The 18,037-nt window shown below is 36.1% G+C and overlaps 1 protein-coding gene across 1 annotated transcript in view; it reads left to right on the top strand.

Moving 5' to 3' along the window:
• The window catches only part of LOC120538213 (AF4/FMR2 family member 2-like), a 475,516-nt gene that overhangs the window by 399,939 nt on the left and 57,540 nt on the right, over positions 1-18,037 (top strand). The window contains exons 6-7 of the mRNA XM_039767668.1: positions 33-69; positions 287-341. Of these exons, the coding sequence (XP_039623602.1) occupies positions 33-69; positions 287-341 (92 nt within the window). The remainder of the gene's footprint in view (positions 1-32; positions 70-286; positions 342-18,037) is intronic.

Raw genomic sequence — 18,037 nt, 5'->3', positions numbered from 1 at the left:
TACTAATTTATATAAAATGCACTTTGTTCTAGGAATCCCAAAACCTAACATCGGGATACAGCGGACAAAGTAGGTCTACCTTTATTATTCTAATCTACATGCCAAATTAATCCTGCTAAAATGTGCACTAATTTAATTTTCAAGTCAATTATTGATTATATGGTGCAACAGTGAAACATTGTTAATTTTCATTAAAGTTTGATGACTTGTGACATTCTGAAGCAAGACTAAATTGATAAATTGACAGCTTTGGACATCACTTAATGGACTGTAAATTCTTCCACAGAACGGTGCGATGTTTCCAACAACAAGCCAGCCACCAAGCCTGTGCCCCAAAAATCGTGAGTATTTATTCATTTATTTCAAAAATAGAAAATGATATGGGTAGCACTATACCCAATCCCTTTGCTGTCTGTATGGAGTTTTCATTCCCATTTGTGGTTGTGTCTGCATGCATCTTCTTTGGAGTAGAGGAGCTCTAATTTTTTCTGCACATTCCATAGATGAATGGATAGGCTAGCTGCCAGCTGTAAGTCTGCCTGGTGAATGTAAGTCTGGCTGTTTTGTCCAATGATGGACTTCCATTCAATCTACTGTAGAACTGATTATAATTTCTAGATAGATAGATAGATAGATAGATAGATAGATAGATAGATAGATAGATAGATAGATAGATTTGCAACATGTCTTAGATTTCCTCCAGCTTTTTGCAGATGCTCACTTTAAATTATTTATTCAGAAACTGGATGCATGACCACTTCTTAGAGATGACTAGAGGTGTCTAGCTAGAATTCAGAAAGTTGATGGTATGATGGATGAATGATGATGTGCCTTAAGACCTTGAAAGGTTTAAAGTGTTCATGTGTGACAGCACATGTATTTTCACAGCCACATAAACATATTTGAAAGTTATGAATTGTTTTCTTGCTCTAGCAGGTCTGCTTTGTTAATATTTAAGTAGTTTTATGGCCTTGTACTTTATTTCCCCTACTGTATATACCCTGGAAAACTATTCTTTATTACAGATTTGTGGGAATACATGGCTTGCAGCTTCTACTCCATGTCTTAAATATCAACACAAGTCTTCTTAACTGTTCGATATCCACTTAACCATTTTCTAAACCCATTTAATCTAGTTTAATGTCATAGGGAACCATAAGCATCAAGTGTGGCACCAATCCATCACAGGAAACATTCAGCGACATACCCACATTGATTTATACAGGACTAATTTAGGATTGCAAATTAACCTAATGTTAATGGCTGGATATTCATAATTGTAACAATTCTTGCATTCTTTTTTTTTTTTCAAAAAGTGTCTCATATCTCTTCTTGTTTCAGAAGTCAATGAGAGGAAACTGGTCATATCAGCCAAAGCTTTTGAGCTTTTAAAACTCTGTAATTCTTTAAACACACACTAACTGATGCTGTCACCAAAAAGCAGTTAAGAAACCTAACATTCATCTCCGAAACACAGTTTATGGCTGCCTTTTATGATTTAAATATCCACAGCATACACATAAAAACATACAGTATATACTTTCCTAGTAAATGCACCATTTTTCCTTTAAGATACTTACATACCCAGCATAAATTGTTTTTTGGATGCTTCTTTCATGTTATTGGGTTTGCCGTTCAGTGCAGTTTATGTGTTGGCTTTTAATAAGTGGATGTTCCCTGCCTGCGGTGGGCTGGCGCCCTGCCCAGAGTTTATTTTCTGCCTTGTGCCCTGTGTTGGCTGGGATTGGCTCCAGCAGACCCCCGTGACCCTGTAGTTAGGATATAGCGGGTTGGATAATGGATGGATGGATGGGTGGATGTTCCCTGCCAGGTTTGTTTTGGCTTTGATGAGAAATGCCTCATATGTGCTGTAGGTCAACTCCTGACACAAGTCTTGACATCTATAACACACTTGGCATAAATTATTCATACATTTAGATTTTTCTGGATTGTGTAATATATTAAATATGTTCATTTACGTCATCATGCAATTTATAATCTTTATTTGAGTAATCCTATTCATTGGGTTGATTAGAAAAGTTGTGTATTGCCATATATACTGTGCAACAATTTAGCAATTGAGGTCGAGAGTACATTGCACGATAGAGACGCCAGTTATATATGTGCTCAAACAGTGCAAGCATGTACGGTAAGACTGACATGCCACAACTTGGTTACGTAGATATGTGTACATAGCCCCAATATTCAGTTTTATTTATTGGTATTTTGCTAGAAAGCTTTACCCATTCAAAAACCAATATGACCACAGGCTTCTTAAAATGTCAAGAAAGTAAAGATCTGCATAGCTGGCTCTTGCTGTACTCCGCTCTAAAAGTACAAATAAATGAAAAGGCGAAATTGGACACAGGGTGGTCAATGTGCAGACAACATGGTCTGTCTGTTTTACAGAGAGAATTGATGGTGTGTAATCTATGTAATTTACTGTTGTATGTGTTTATTTGGGGTTCTTCCAGAAAATGTTTCCAAAGATGCTGCTGTCAGTGGTCACTTAGTTGCTATTTTACAGACAGCTTTTTGAAATCAAAAAGGTCAAAATGATCCTGACAATGGCAATACCCAAAGTATAATGTAGCTACTGTACAATACATGTAGGGAAATCTGGTGGTGACATCAGAACATGGGTCTGGGAGATGGCTCACTCTACAAAATAGTCGAATAACATTTGTGACATGTCAGAAATTCTGTTGATCGTACAACAGCCAAATCCTAAGATGCAATCAGGCATTGCAAGCCCTCTCATACTGAACAGGAAATGACGGCCGATGAAAATTAAATTTGGGCTGACTCAGAAAATCAGTCAGCGACTGTAAATCTTGCATAAGTCCGTCCCTAAATCACACTGTGTATGACCGGCATAAAGCGTAAGGCTCAAAGAAAAAGAAGAATAAACATTAGAGAGAGAGAGAGAGAGATAGATAGATAGATAGATAGATAGATAGATAGATAGATAGATAGATAGATAGATAGATAGATAGATAGATACTTTATTAATCCCAAGGGGAAATTCACATATATAGAAATATTCCAATGTTTGCCTTCTATGTTGAATAAACCTTTGGTGCTGGAAGTAATAAAGGACCATCCCTCTTTTATCAACCTCCAGTCCAGATCAGGATCACCGACTAATCACAACAGCATTAGTCAATAGGCAGGAATAACTCAGATACACACACAGATACACACACACCCTTACACACTCATACTGAACCAGTTTAGAATTGCCAATATAGCTAACATGCACATCTTTTGAGATGTAGGAGAAATCAGCATTAACTACTGTGCCACCATAGGCAGCCTTTTGACAGAAATATTAACTTTTATTGGCAAAAGGCAAAATGCTAAATTTCATTATTTATGTTATTCAGCTTTCCTCCTTCTAGCTCTTATCAGACAGAGTAGCATTTAAATTGAGCGATGGACAGGCACTTATTTGTACAATGTCTTTAGATTATTGATCTATTTAATGGTTAGAAAAAAGTAAATATGTCTTAAGAGTTTGGTCAGGGATGCAATGATGAAACATTATTGTTTGTGTTATTCCCTTGGCAAACTGTGCAGTTAAAGAAGGATCGAGGAGGATCAAGTGAAAGGTTTTTCTAGAAATACTTGCTCTTTAAAGAGTATTGACCTCAACAGCAGGAGATGATGACTAATGATAATCTAAGCCTCAAGTGTAAGCTAGTAATGTTTGTTCTACTATAAATGACAGTAGCCTCTGAAGATCTGCACTTCCTCAGGAAGTCAGACAGGACAGCTCTGGTATCATACAGACAGAGTAGATGAGGCATCAGACATAAAAGAAAAGCCATATAGTTTGCAGACAGGTCAACCCAGGCATTTTAAAAAGGAAAAAAGACAAAAAAAAAACAAATGTAACAGACCTACAGCAGCATCCATATCTATGTAACCTTACAGAGAGAGCACATTGGGAGTTATATACAGAACAGACCAGGAGCTCTTTAGGCAGAGAATGCCTGACATCTTACAAACAGAGCTAGCTGGCTGTCTGAAGGCTTTTTAAAAATATTAAGTTAAGGTGACTGCCACATTCCATTTTTCCACTGCATTTGATTACTTTGTGGCCTAGAAATATCCTGGTGATCATCTTGGGCATTTTCTTCTTTTTCAGGTCCAGTAGAACCCCTGTGGCTTCAATACTTTATTCCATTAAATTTCATAATCAGCGAGTCACTTCAGCCCTTATTGATTGCATTGTTTTATTAGCTATTCTTTTTATTCCTTCTGCTGTAATACATTTAGAAAAGAGCGGTAATGCAGAGTTTACTTTCATTAAGTAAAGTAGATATATACAGTACATGTTTTTGCCATAGTTCTAAGTTCTTAACTCTCTTTTGTCGTTTTCCAATTAATTTACCTTTTTTTTGAAGTTTTCTGCCTAAATTGTATCTTAATAATGACAATTAATGGTGAAAAGAGTAGACACCATGACAAATGTCAGTGAGTGCTGGAAGGCTTGACACTAAAAATTTCAAAACTGGGTTTGCCAAGTTTCGTTAGAATGGTGAATCCTTTTGTGCATAGAGATCGTTTAATGCCTTTTAATCATCATCATTATGATTTTCACTCTATTTTTCCAGGCATTCTGTTTTTTTATGCATTACAGTATTTGCTAATGTTCACACTGTTGCACCTGACTTTGAAGCAGGTGAAGCCTTTCAACTTTTCAGAGTTATTTGCTTAGGGCCTACTTAATACATTGCTAATTGTCTTTATTGGGCAGAAAACTCGACAGAAAATGGTGAATTGATGTGGAAACGACAACTGACTTTTAAAAGCTTGAAACTAGAGCAAAAATATAAATATTTCAAAAATGCTTATGAATACCAATATCACACTACAACCATCCATCCATTATCCAACCTGCTATATCCTAACTACAGGGTCACGGGGGTCTGCTGGAGCCAATCCCAGCCAACACAGGGCACAAGGCAGGAAACAAACCCTGGGCAGGTTTTTGTCTAAATCCAGAATAAGAGGAGAAAAAAAGGCCATCTAATTAAACAATGTGATCAGTTAGAGGGAAAAATACTCACTGATTGGAACAAATTCCTGCAGTCACAGTATTCCCCCAGGACTGGAATTGAAAAGCGCTGATCTAGTGTAATAAGCCCAAGGGTGGAGATTTTGAGAATGTAATTATATTGGGAGAAAGATAAGCCAGTTTCTCTTTACTACTTTGTATTACCCAATGCCCAATTTTCTTTTTCATTTAACTTCATAGTGTATCACAAGTATTATTCTGATTCATGCCCTATTTTGAATTGTGACTATGCTGTTTGATAAGCAAACTTTATTTCTATTTTATTGTTAGGCTAACTGTCACCGCATCCTTCACAGATTGCTGTTGGTTCCATGATAGTGGAAGAGAATAGATACTCAAAGGTGTTCCAGGCTGGGAGATCTATAGCTAAACGAAACAGACTGGTACAGGTTGATAGTGGAAGAAAGATAACAGTAGAACACTAAATGTGTCATAGTGACAGAACAAAAATATGAGAAAGTTAACTCTGGAAGGAGCTGCTCAAACATTTCATAGACATTTTACCAAAACAGCAACGGAATTCTTATAAGACAATACAGACTTTACATACATATCGGCTCAGATGTCTTGACATGAAGATCTCCTTAAATTTCTTGAAAGATGCCGAGTCATCACAGAGCAACTCAGATATCTCATAAAGAGAGAGAAATGCCATCATATTACAGAGCAGCCAAAGCCTTTGGCAGGCACAAAGTGAATAATTAAATATACAAATAAACAAAACATGAATATATTGTGGGTAGCACTGCTGCCTCGTAGTTAGGAGATCTGGGTTTGCTTCCCAGGTCCTCCCTGTGTGGAGTTTGCATGTTCTCCCCGTGTCTGCGTGGGTTTCCTCTGTGTACTTCGGTTTCCTTCCACGGTTCAAAGACATGCACGTTAGGTGCATTGCCGATTCTAAATTGTCCCTAGTGTGTGCTCGGTGTGTGTGTGTGTGTGCCATGCAGTGGGCTGGTGCCCTGCCCGGGGTTTGTTTCCTGCCTTGTGCCCTGTGTTGGCTGGGATTGGCTCCAGCAGACCCCTGTGACCCTGTAGTTAGAATATAGCGGGTTGGATAATGGATGGATGGATGGATGATAATATTGTGGACAACAAGGTTCTATTTCCAATTCAGACTTGAATTACAGCTTATTAATACCACTAAATCTTCCAATGCTTTAAGTTGATAGAATTTTAACTGATATAAAATACAGTTATTGTTTTGTTATTCTAAATTTCATTTTAGATTCACACACAGTAGCATCTGCAGATTTCCTGGAAGACTTTAATGATGAAATCATCCTAAATGTTTTGAGAAATCATGCCCTGGGGAAGTTCACTTCATTCAGCAAACCTTTGTCGAGGAATGCTTTGTGTATATGGACAAGAAGGTCGAGCTGAGTCTTGTGTTAACTATTGTAGGAATCACTAAATAAGACGAAGTGAGCTACAGCATTTGGTTCATATTAAACAGTCTGCTAACCCTGACAGATGTGCTTTATATGCAAGTGATGTACATTTGACTTAGAACATTTTTAAAGTCTTGTTAAACACATCCTTAAATTCTGCACATGCATGCTCGGCTACCTTCTTTGCATAAGCAACATAAAATGACATGATGTCATCAAACCAGTATGGAAGCACAAAAATAAACTCTCTACTACCCGTGACTGACATGTTTGGAACCATAGATTCACTTCCTCAATTACTGCTTTATTTGTACAAGAGCAGGAGCATATTTTAAATGATCTTTCTTTATGTCACAAACACCCGCAGCTGTGCTAAGATCATGTTACACGTCTGTCACTGGTGGATCAAGTTATAAGCCATGTTTGTTTAAGAAGTTTAAACATGCTGTTCAAAAGAGCATTAAGTTCATATGTGGAGAATGTTTGGAGCGCAGCTCTTAGTTTTCTTGTTGTGACTCTAATCGGCCTTTAATTACATGCAATATGGCCCAATCGCAAAGGTTATAATTGTAATAATAATAATAATAATAATAGTAATAATAATAATATATTTAATTTAGAAGCTCCTTTCCTAACACTTGAGAACTCTCTACATAAGTAAAACAGAAACATACACGAATGACCCAAGTACATAGCTAGATAAGTTAATACAATTGTAATAAAGGGCTCTTCAGGTCTCACCTGAAGGCATTAATTGCAAATTATATGAGAAAAGGGGAAAATTCTTATTAATACCATTTGTTGAAAGACCAAACAAGGGAGCAAAGAAAGATTACAAAATTCACAACAAACTGAAATTTAACAAAGCAAAGACACAACTGTATCAGTCAACTGTGTAATGGCAGTTGAAGAAAGATCAGGAAAGTAAACAGATTATCAGAGAAGGCAAACTCAGAGTCAACAAAATGGGCATTGGTGTTATGAACTCAAGAGTTCCAAAGCATGAAAGTTCCAAACAATCATTCAATATTGGCTGAAAAAAGGGCAATGAAATATCTTTATAAAATAAAAAAGGTTTATTTTAACAAAACAGAGAGAAAAAATAAGCTCTAAAGAGTACAGAGGCACAGAAAACAATGCCTTCCAAATAGGCAATTCAAATACAAAATGAAATCCCAATATGAAATCCAAGAATGGGTAAAAAATTGAGCACAGTGGCCAAATATCAAGTAATCACAAAAAGCACAGAAATAACTTAAGAGTACTCACCATACCACAAGTGCATTCAAAATGAACCGCAAGGGACTATGAGTTATCCCAGTCTCTGTTAGGCTGAGGACAGCCTCTTGACAGTGATGGGCAGGTTGCTCTGCCTTTTGGGGAACCATCCACAAAACATATGGCACATAACAAAAGATAAACATAAATAAACTAATAATCCACCATGTTAATATAAAAAATGAATAAAATAGATATAAAAGCGACATTTGAAACCTATGCAGGGGAGGAAACATAGCTAAAATACAACACTAGGTCAGAATACCAAAAAGGCCATAATAACCAAAAAAAGTGAAAATCAAGATTTGTAATAAAAATAAACTGCAAAAGTCAAAAACACCAACAGGAAACAAACCCTAAGAAAATCACTAAGCACAAAGTAGTCTTAAGTTTGAATTTCTTGTAAAACTACAATAATGAGGGTTCTATGTTTCCATCTTTTATAAACTCATAGTAATGAGGTCATCCATCCCATTACTGGAGTCATGTGAGCACAAAACACCATTCAAGCCACAACCAAAATTGCCACTATAATGAAGTTGACCACAACAAATTGGCCTTAAAATGGAAAAAAACATAACAGTAAAAACTATTAAGAAATCTGAAAGATAAGTTAAAATAAATCAAAATCATGTTATCCTGTATCATCTTGAACTGTAAAAATACTTGTCTGACATAACAGTCTAAAGAACTTCTGCAATTTCAGTGTTCTTAATGAAGTGATAATCAATTTGCTTCATGTCATTGTTGATTCTAAAATGTCTGGATTTCTGTTTATGCTATAATCCCACATGAGATGTAACGATGAAATGTATAATTAATATTTTTTGTAATATGCAGTATATGGACACCCTTTAGTTTACAGAATGCAAATTATGGAGCCCCTAGTAGAAGGTTCATCAGTACTCTGTTTACTATAATATAGTAAGGTGATGCTTTTGATGAATATAATGTAGCATGTATTCTTATATGTTGCATGTCACATATATTCTAAAGGGAACAATTTTAATTTCTCAGTGTTTTGAAGGTACAGTATTTGGTATCTGGACTAAGTGTAGAATTGAAGTCAGTATAGAGATGACTTAGTGTAGGTTTATGAAATGTCACTCTGTGTTCAGTAACATAGCATGGCAGGAGAGCACTGATGACACTACATCCTCCAAAAACTGAATACCAGGAATGCTGTATCTCTGATTTATGTGCCTAAGAATAACAAGATGGTTAAGTCTCAAAGCTTGTTATTCACAGTATGTACAACTGGATTAAGCTCACAACTCGAGAATCCCCTGACAGGAATTTTCTTGTTAAGTTTATATGCCTTAACTGTTGACTATTATTTGGGTTGTACCTGTGAATTGGTCTACGCTTCAGACTAAATCTGGACAACTTCCTAAGCTACCGCTGCCTTGGGACATTTCGATTGGCTGTCTTTTAAAAAAAACTACTTTATGGGTGTTAGCTGGGGTTAGGAATGGAAATGGAGTGAAAGCAAATTGATTCAGTTTTATTTTTTTTATTTCAACATTGTTTATTTAGGCACTTCTGGATACTTAGGTGTCTTTTGCGTCATTTTAATTTTTTGGTACCTAGAAACTAATTAGGAAAAAAGCTGAGTTTTTTGGGGGTCCCTCCACTTATGGCTGCTTTGAATGAAATGGACTTTTTTCATGTCATGTACCCAGTTTCTTATCACCAGTTTGCAACAGTGTGTCAATGAATCAAATGCTCCTCTGAAACAGTTCCCCTATGAAACACAAGTGCTGCTAAATGTGCCGTCAAGGAGCATTAAATGTGATCAAGTTGCTGCTGAGCGCAGTTAGACTGTACAATGACTACAGTTAGGACTACATTATAACTGCAGTTAGGGATCATCCTGATTACACTGCGGCTGTAGTTAATCGTCCTTCCTCTGCTGTGTCTTTCCAGATCAAAGGAATAAATGTGCAATTGCCTCCCAGTTAAACATTCTTCTAAATGTAATAATTTCATTTAGTTCTTGCATTTGCAAACTTTCACTGAAAGTGCAATAGATATGGAATTTTAAAATTCACTATCTTTGCAGTTCAGTCATAGCACAAGCAAAAATATGTATTACCCACTTAAGACCAGCATCCAGTCTTCCTTTCTGCTCTGTTAAAGTAGTCTATGCCATTAGAATAAAAATGGGATATAAAACTGAATTTCTCCCACTTTAAAAAAGGCAGACTTTAAATACCCCAAGGTATTAGACTTGCCTTTGGGACATTGCATTAAAATGGGAAAATTAATAATGAGCTGCCTTTAAATCTTATTGCTGGACCACCTCACATCGCCACTTCGCAGCTGAAGAGGAACTCTATTTGACAACCTCCCATGACCTTTCACACTAGATTAAGATTCCAAGTGCTGCCATGGCAACACAACCTTGAAAATTAGTTTCTTGTCAAAAGCAAGAAGGCAACTTTAAAGTGCGTGCCGTGAGGAGCCGTGTGTGCAAACTCCTATTTAAATGTATCTGGATTGTGCAAGGAAAAGGAAGAGCCTTATGCATTTTATTGTTTCAAGTCTCCATCTCAATAAAAATTCATCACCTTCCATACTAAAACACGTATAAGTAAAGTAAAAGTGTGTTGAAACTTTCAAGGAATTAAAAGCAGGAAAAAAAAGAATATGGGAATAAAAAGGTTGTGTTCTTAGTGGGAAGCAAATTGAGTATTCTAAACTTGTGGTTCAAGTTAACATTACCATACCATTTTTGATCAATGGAATCACCATGTGAAATGAATTAGCAAAGAGGGGTGATTGAAGATAAATAATAAAAGAAAAAAATATATATATATTTATATATTATACCTCTCTCTATCTTCACTCCCTCTTCCTTTGTTTGGTATGATCTTGTCTTCTAGTTTGTCATACATTTTACATCAAGATGTCACACTTACACGGACCAGACTAAAGAGTTCAAGTAAGGTATTAGACAGAGTGCTCCTGACCTAAACACCTTCCAAATTGTATTTTCTTTCTTCTTTTTTTACCATTTGATAGATTTCTAGTCACAGACTGAGCTTTACTTGCACTTTTAATGAGCCTTTTCTAATAAGCTCTTGCTGTCTTTCTTTCTTTTATATCTGCACTACAAAATAACCAATTGAACTTGCCAAAAGACCAAAAAGTGCAATAATAGGTCTCACAGCATTACAGGAAAAGACGTTTTCTTTGAAGGCCATCCTTCATTTATTTGGTAGGCAATGAAAAGAACACACTCTCAGCTGGATGTAATTTTCATAGAAGTCAGAGAGCAGTAAAAAAATATAATAAAAAGAAGTAGATGACATAAGCCAGGACGTGAAAACATTACAGAATGTTTTAGAGATAGTAAAGATATTCTATAAAACAAGTGAAAAAATAAAAAAATCCCGTTCTTAAATGGAAATATTCTCATTCATATTTCTGCCCTCTTTCTTTTGCTGATTCTTTCCATGTCTGCGTATTCTTTCCGATTAGTATTTGAATTGCTCCCACATCTTCAGAGTCGTGCAGATTAAGTTAAGTGGTGATTCCATATTAGGCTCCCAGTGGGAGTGTAGGTACGCATGTTTATGACTGCAATAGACAGGCCAGCATGACCAGGGATGTTTGCTGCCTTGTGCCCAGTGCTGCCAAGATGGGCTACAGCACTCTACAACCCAGAATTGGAATGAGTGGCCTTGAGAATGTAATGTCTTGTTATACTTTTTATTGTTCACATTACTCATACAGTTCCTCAGTTTTCAATCAGAGACTAATCGATAAGTAAATGTGTCTCTCTTTAGTAGTTTTACATAGATAGATAGGTGCTGTAAATAGATACCACAGCATAGTGACACAGTGGTTACTACTGCTGCCCAACAGCACCTGGCATCTGGTATCAGTTCCTAGGCCTATCACTTTCAATATACACTTTGCCTGTTCTCCTAGTGTTTGCATATTTTATATTCGACAGATATAATATTTTTTTGTCAAATGTTTGTATTTTAGGCTGACTCCAAGTTAGCCAGATATTAAGTGTATGTGAAAAACATGTTGGCGTCATACTGTTTTAGGAGACAATGTAAAATTCCCAGCCTTGGCTGTTGTACTGTGTGAGCTTGTGTCTCCCCGTATGTGTGTCTGTTTTTCTGTGGGCCATCCCGTCTCTTTCCCATATCCCAAAAATGTGCATGTTAGGTAAACTGATAACTAAATTGACCCCATCAGGTTTTGTAATGCCTGAAATTACTTAAGTGTGTTCCAAACTAAATCAGTGCATTGATAGATAAGTGAGTGATGTCGTCACTGGGTCCTGTAATGGCGTCTTGTCCAGGTTTAGTATCAGCTTTGCTGCTTATACTGCTTGAGTAAAATCAACCTTAACAAAATTGATAAATAATAAACAGCAAACAATGAATATAGTAAAGCTTTATTATAACAAAGAACACTTATAACATTTAAAAATATGCAAAGGATTGTAAAGTGGACAAAGAAGGGTGTGATCAGTTGTTTCATATACCATAAGTTTCACATGGCATTCTTTTATATACAGTACCATACAATTGGCATAGTTTTAGTTAGAAGAATTGCCAAATTACAATTCACCAATCCTGACCAGTCCATAGATGAGGTGGTAGCCATCCATCCCAGTGGTCCTCAAGTTCTGTCTTCAGGACACCCTACCTACTTCTACCTTAATTAAACTAGATTTTATTTCTGGGTTTCTATGTCTTTTACATCCATTCACAAATTATAATCTGGTTATGCTATATTTTACTGAATGAAGCTGAAATATCTAAGTGATATATGAATAAGAATTCATTTTTTCCTTTTAATTTTAAAGAATTCTTTAATGTTCCCTCAAATATTTTCAAATACAAACAAGTAAACCTACTCTAAAGGTGAATTAAAATAACAAAACAAAGTATTTAAAGGTATTTAAAAGGCACAGAAATGTCCTAGTGTCCTATAAGTGTATATCTGTCATTATAGTAGTTTTCTAAATAAAAAGTAAAAGGACAAAAGGATCAGCTAATCAATCAATGAAATCAGTTAAACGTAAAATGACAGTCTGATTGACAAACTGTTTGCAACTGAACCTGTAGCCACAGGAGGCATCCAGGACTGAACTTAAGAACCAGTTACCCTAAAGTTACATCTTGTTTTCACAAATGTTCAACATTTTACACAGTAACACATCCAGATTAAATGTTCAAAAAGAAGGAAACTTAAAAACCATAACATTATACAGTAATTCTGTGTAAAGTGTATTGAAAGCATCTTCAGAACTAACCAAATAAAGCATTCTTTATAATGTGTTTTTAGGAGTGATTTACGGCAAGTATTTCTAATAACATTTCCGGGAGAATGCCTCAACCCTAATGACGGCGCCTCACTGAGGTGTTAAGTGAAATGTATAAATAGGCAGGCTATTAATGATATCAATTAACTATGCAATTAAGTATTTTGTTGTCTGCTGGTACATAAACATCATTCTATCCATTATGAATCCCTCAGATAGTTGATTTGGATGAAAATGCATCTTTTTTTTGCTTACATGGCACAAGAAAATGCAGATTAATAAATTATATCAATTACTTCAAATTATATCAGCACAAAATGACAAATTAATTGTGAACGAGAGCCATGATACAAATAGCTACATTATGCCCATTTTCTTATTTAGCTTACCTTTTGAAATATTTCTATACATTCATTTTTCCTCCAGTAAGGTGATAATTTATTTTCTACCACTGCCTTGCCTTAATTATTTGAAACCCTTATGAAATCTCTGAACCTGGTCTCTTTCACAGACTGGTGAACTATATGAATTCCTAAGCAAGATTTTTTTTTTAATTTCATAACCTTACATGTGCAGAATTTTAAGTTATGTGTTTTTTGCCTGGAAATCTCCTCACGCATAATGTGCCCAAATGACAGGCCTCTTCTTTCGTATAATAGGCCAAGTTGTTAAAATTATTGTAGTGTTTTATATATTAATTTAGGCAATTTATTTGAACTAGCAAATCTGTATTGACCTGTGTGAGCAAAAGTGATTATGTGTGTGAATAAGTTCTGAGATGAAGTGGTGCTTGCTGCTGAGGTAGACTTTGGCCTACCGTGACCCTGACGTTCATTTAAGTGCGTATACTAAATGGATGGAAAGGATGAACCTTGCCAGTTGCTTTCTGCAATGAACTAGTGTCCTTCCCAGTTTTAGAATCTGCCCTGTGTCTGATGCTGCTGACATTGGCTTTGACTCCCTGTGGCTCTGCTTTAGATGAGAAGGCTTGAAACTGAACAAATGAACGGATAATGATGACTTCTAGGTATTTACAGGCAAACTGCTGTTAGGTTAAATGTAACATGTGATTTTATTTGTACACAACTTTAAAATATGAGCCATCATGAAGCAAATAAACTTTCTATTGTGGTAGCTCCACTTTGTTAGACTCTAGGCTTAGTCTGTGCCACTGAATCACCATTATTTTTCAGACAGTAAGGCTTTTTCCCACCTGACTGACTCCAAAGACAAGTCTCCAGATGACAGATCTAGCACAAAGCAAGGGATTGGGACTCTGGGGGCAAAGAGCTTACCAGGAAAAAGTAAATAAAGTATCTGCCGAAAGGAAAGAAATGTGTAATATATTTATTTGCTTGCATGTGGCTACGGTCTCCTCTTCTGAAAAGATTGGAAATGACATGTTTATATTCAAATATGGAACAGCTAATTATATAAATACATTTTATCTTTTACAGTTCTACCTTTATTGTATGTAGGAAAAAAAAACTTTTTTAGTCATACTAAACCCATTGTTGTCTTATGGGAATTGTCTTCAGATTTAGATGCTACAGGGTGTGTTTTTCAAACCTCTTTTCCTAGTGTCAGCATAGATATACTGTAATTAGGCTTTGAAAATGTCCTTCACTTTTAATCGAAGAATAGTGCAGTGTGCACTTGATACAGTTTGACAGGGGGCCAGCAGACTTTCTTTGGATATTTGGGGTTGGGATTAAGAGTTTAGTTCCTAAATTGAGATGAATAAGGAAATTGGGAGAAAAAAAAAACATATTTTCCAACTTGAATACGTTTGCATTTTATAGTTTGTAGTGCAGTATCCAGGATTTTTTTCTTGTCTTGTGCCCAGTTGCTCCTTTACCTAATATAATTTGTGGGTTTCAAAAATGGTTGGATTGACTACATGATAGGTAGTCACCTCAAACAATTACATTCTGATGTGGGAACTTACAGTATAATCAAGCTACAGTATCTGTGCTTCACATTCAAGTGTTGTTCTAGTAATGAACTGAGACAGAAGAAGCTTTCATTAGAACTGAAGGTGAAGTTTATACAGTATGTTTGTACATAGATACTGTAGATACAGTAGATGGATCCTCATCACGTTTCTTTAAAGTTCACAAGTGGATATGCAGTGCAGTATAATGTTGTACATCTGCTGATTCTCACAGGGTGATGACTCACATCAACTGAGTTTTGGTAATTACCAGCAATCTCTTTATTATGTGAAAAAAAAACCTGGGATGAGACAAGACTTTTTACCCTGAGACGAGACATCACTTTTTCAGAGAGATACTTTCAAGTCCCGCAAAACGAGACTTTGTGCCAATAGATTTAACCACGTCCAGGGCCGAAAATAAAAGACAAAGAGTAGATGAAGTAGAAAGTTGTAAAGAGGTTCCAAAACATTGGCGCGATACACATGCAGAGCAGGTTAGAGATAATGAAAGTACTAAAATTCGAAAGTCTCAAAAAAATGATATTAAAGATTGTGCAAACAAACAGCAATTATTACTCTGTGAAATAATGGAACAGCAAAAAGAGATCAAATATATTGATCGGATTTAAACTTTTAGACAGAGACTTGTAGATCATCTAATTCATGTTGCCATGAGGGAAAAGTAGTGTTTCTTCCCAATGAAGAGGTGCATTCGTGAGAATTAAAAAATTTGTTGCTTGATGAAAGTGAAATCCACATACGTGAACAGCAAAGACGCGAAGTGGCTGGTACATAGCACAGGCCGGGGGGGTTGGCAAGCAAAGCAAGCAGGGGGTAAATCCCCCATTATTTAATTAAACTTTTCATACTAACTTGTCATTTGAGTGTTTTTTTTTTTCCCTCCTCATTTCCGTGGCTTCCAACGTTTGTTATACTTTGCTTTGACCCTTTGCTCCTAATTTTACTTGCTTGTTTAATGACCTCAAATGGCTTAGTTTTTATTTTTCTCTTTAATTGTTTCTTTCTCATCTTTGGCTCCACTTTAAGTGGCTCTCAATCCTCATTTACACTGTGTTCAATCTGAATTAAATGATACCTCATTAAATGCTGCTCAATTATGCAGGTTGTTACTATGCTATAATGTAATCAGTTATTGCACTTGGCAAGTCTAATACTTTTGAATGTTCATAGGAGCACAATTACAACAAAAACCTTTACTCTTTTGAAAAACTGAAGAAATGCAGTCCTTATCAGCATGATGGAATCAAATTGATCCATACCAAATGTGCTCTCCTAATATGGAAGACTATGCAACTACAGCTCTGTGAATTCTCATTGCTAGTAAATATAAATACAAAAACTACCATATCTGCTTTCTGCCAGTGCATGTGCATATGTACGTAAAACGTGGCAAACTAAGCCAGTTAAGCTGTCTCTGCTATCTGAATGTATGTCCAGCCATGTCCTTGGTTTTATCCAGTTAACTAACAGAACGTTTTTCCCAGTGCAGTTTTATTTAGGCTTTTGAATCTTTGTGCTCACTTGTTACAGGCTCTCAGGAAATACAACTTAAAATAGAAATAGACACATATGCACCCTACGTGGTATGGGAGTAATTTGTTGCAACAGCTGATTAGACTTGCAGTGGCTCACTACACTCGCAGTGGTGAAAGTGCCCATAAAGTGGTCAGCCAGCACCAGCTTTTCTGCTGGCAGGGACCGGAGGGAAGAAGAGTCTGTGTCTTACTGCTCTATAAAGCATAGCAAACCATTTGCACCAAAATTGAATCGCTGATGTAGGAAAGCTGACAATAGCATAGGTAGGATAAAGTGTAAAACAAACTTTATTTTTTGTACAAGTCAATAATTTAAAAAGTGTATCTAATAAAAGATGAGTCAGGAGGTCAAACACTGAAAAGCAAGCAAGAGCAGGCAAAGGTATAGAAATGTGAAGCAAAAGATGAGCTCCATTAATAGGTAAAAAGTCAAAATAGAAAATGCAGGTAAAGACAGGTGAGCTACTGTATGCAAAATGATATAGAAACATTATTAGAAAATGGATTAATGAGGTAAAAAGCCAAAGAAGTATGAAAAGCCCCAAAACTATCGAAAAAATAATAGGGCCAAGGCCACTGGAAGGCACGAGAATGGTGGAAGCTGCAGAAGCACAGATACACAATGCTAAAACAAAGACTTCCTCTCAATTTTATTTCCCGTCTCCATCATGCGATTGCTGCATAATAGATGCTGCTTAGTAATATCCACTGATAGGAGGGAAAGAAGGGGAAAATGTGACATCCAAAAAGAGGGACCAGGGTTCTAGGACATTCCTGACATCAAATAAGGAACCGAGCAAATCCTTTATACTAAATCACACTAGTTAGATAGATAGATAGATAGATAGATAGATAGATAGATAGATAGATAGATAGATAGATAGATAGATAGATAGATAGATAGATAGATAGATAGATAGATAGATACTTTATTAATCCCAAGGGGAAATTCACATAATCCAGCAGCAGTATACTGATACAAAGAAACAATATTAAATTAAATATTAATAAAAATGAAAAAAATTAAAATAAAATTAATGTTAGCATTTACTCCCCCGGGTGGAATTGAAGAGTCGCATAGTGTGGGGGATGAACAATCTCCTCAGTCTGTCAGTGGAGCAGGACAGTGACAAAAGTCTGTCACTGAAGCTACTCCTCTGTCTGGAGATGACACTGTTCAGTGGATGCAGTGGATTATTCATGATTGACAGGAGTTTGCTTAATGCCCGTCGCTCTGCCACAGATGTTAAACTGTCTATGATCTGCTTACTGCAAACTCACTAAATGTTGGCTATGCTGCTTTTGATTTTGCCTTTTTTATTATATGTTTTTTGTGGGGCATGCTGGTGTTAATTTCATTAAGTTTTTATTTTGCTTGCAAAGAAGATTATTGAAACATCCACCAGTGCAAGGTGCAGCATGCCAGGGTGTAATGTGACTGTAGGTCTGATTTTATTACCTGTTTGAACTTTATATCTAGAAAGATTTAAAAAAAAAACAATTCTT

Source organism: Polypterus senegalus, chromosome 10, assembly GCF_016835505.1.
Source record: "Polypterus senegalus isolate Bchr_013 chromosome 10, ASM1683550v1, whole genome shotgun sequence".
NCBI classification, from domain to species: domain Eukaryota; kingdom Metazoa; phylum Chordata; class Cladistia; order Polypteriformes; family Polypteridae; genus Polypterus; species Polypterus senegalus.
Note: the sequence above shows the minus strand (reverse complement) of the source record. Positions and strands in the feature narration are given on the sequence as shown.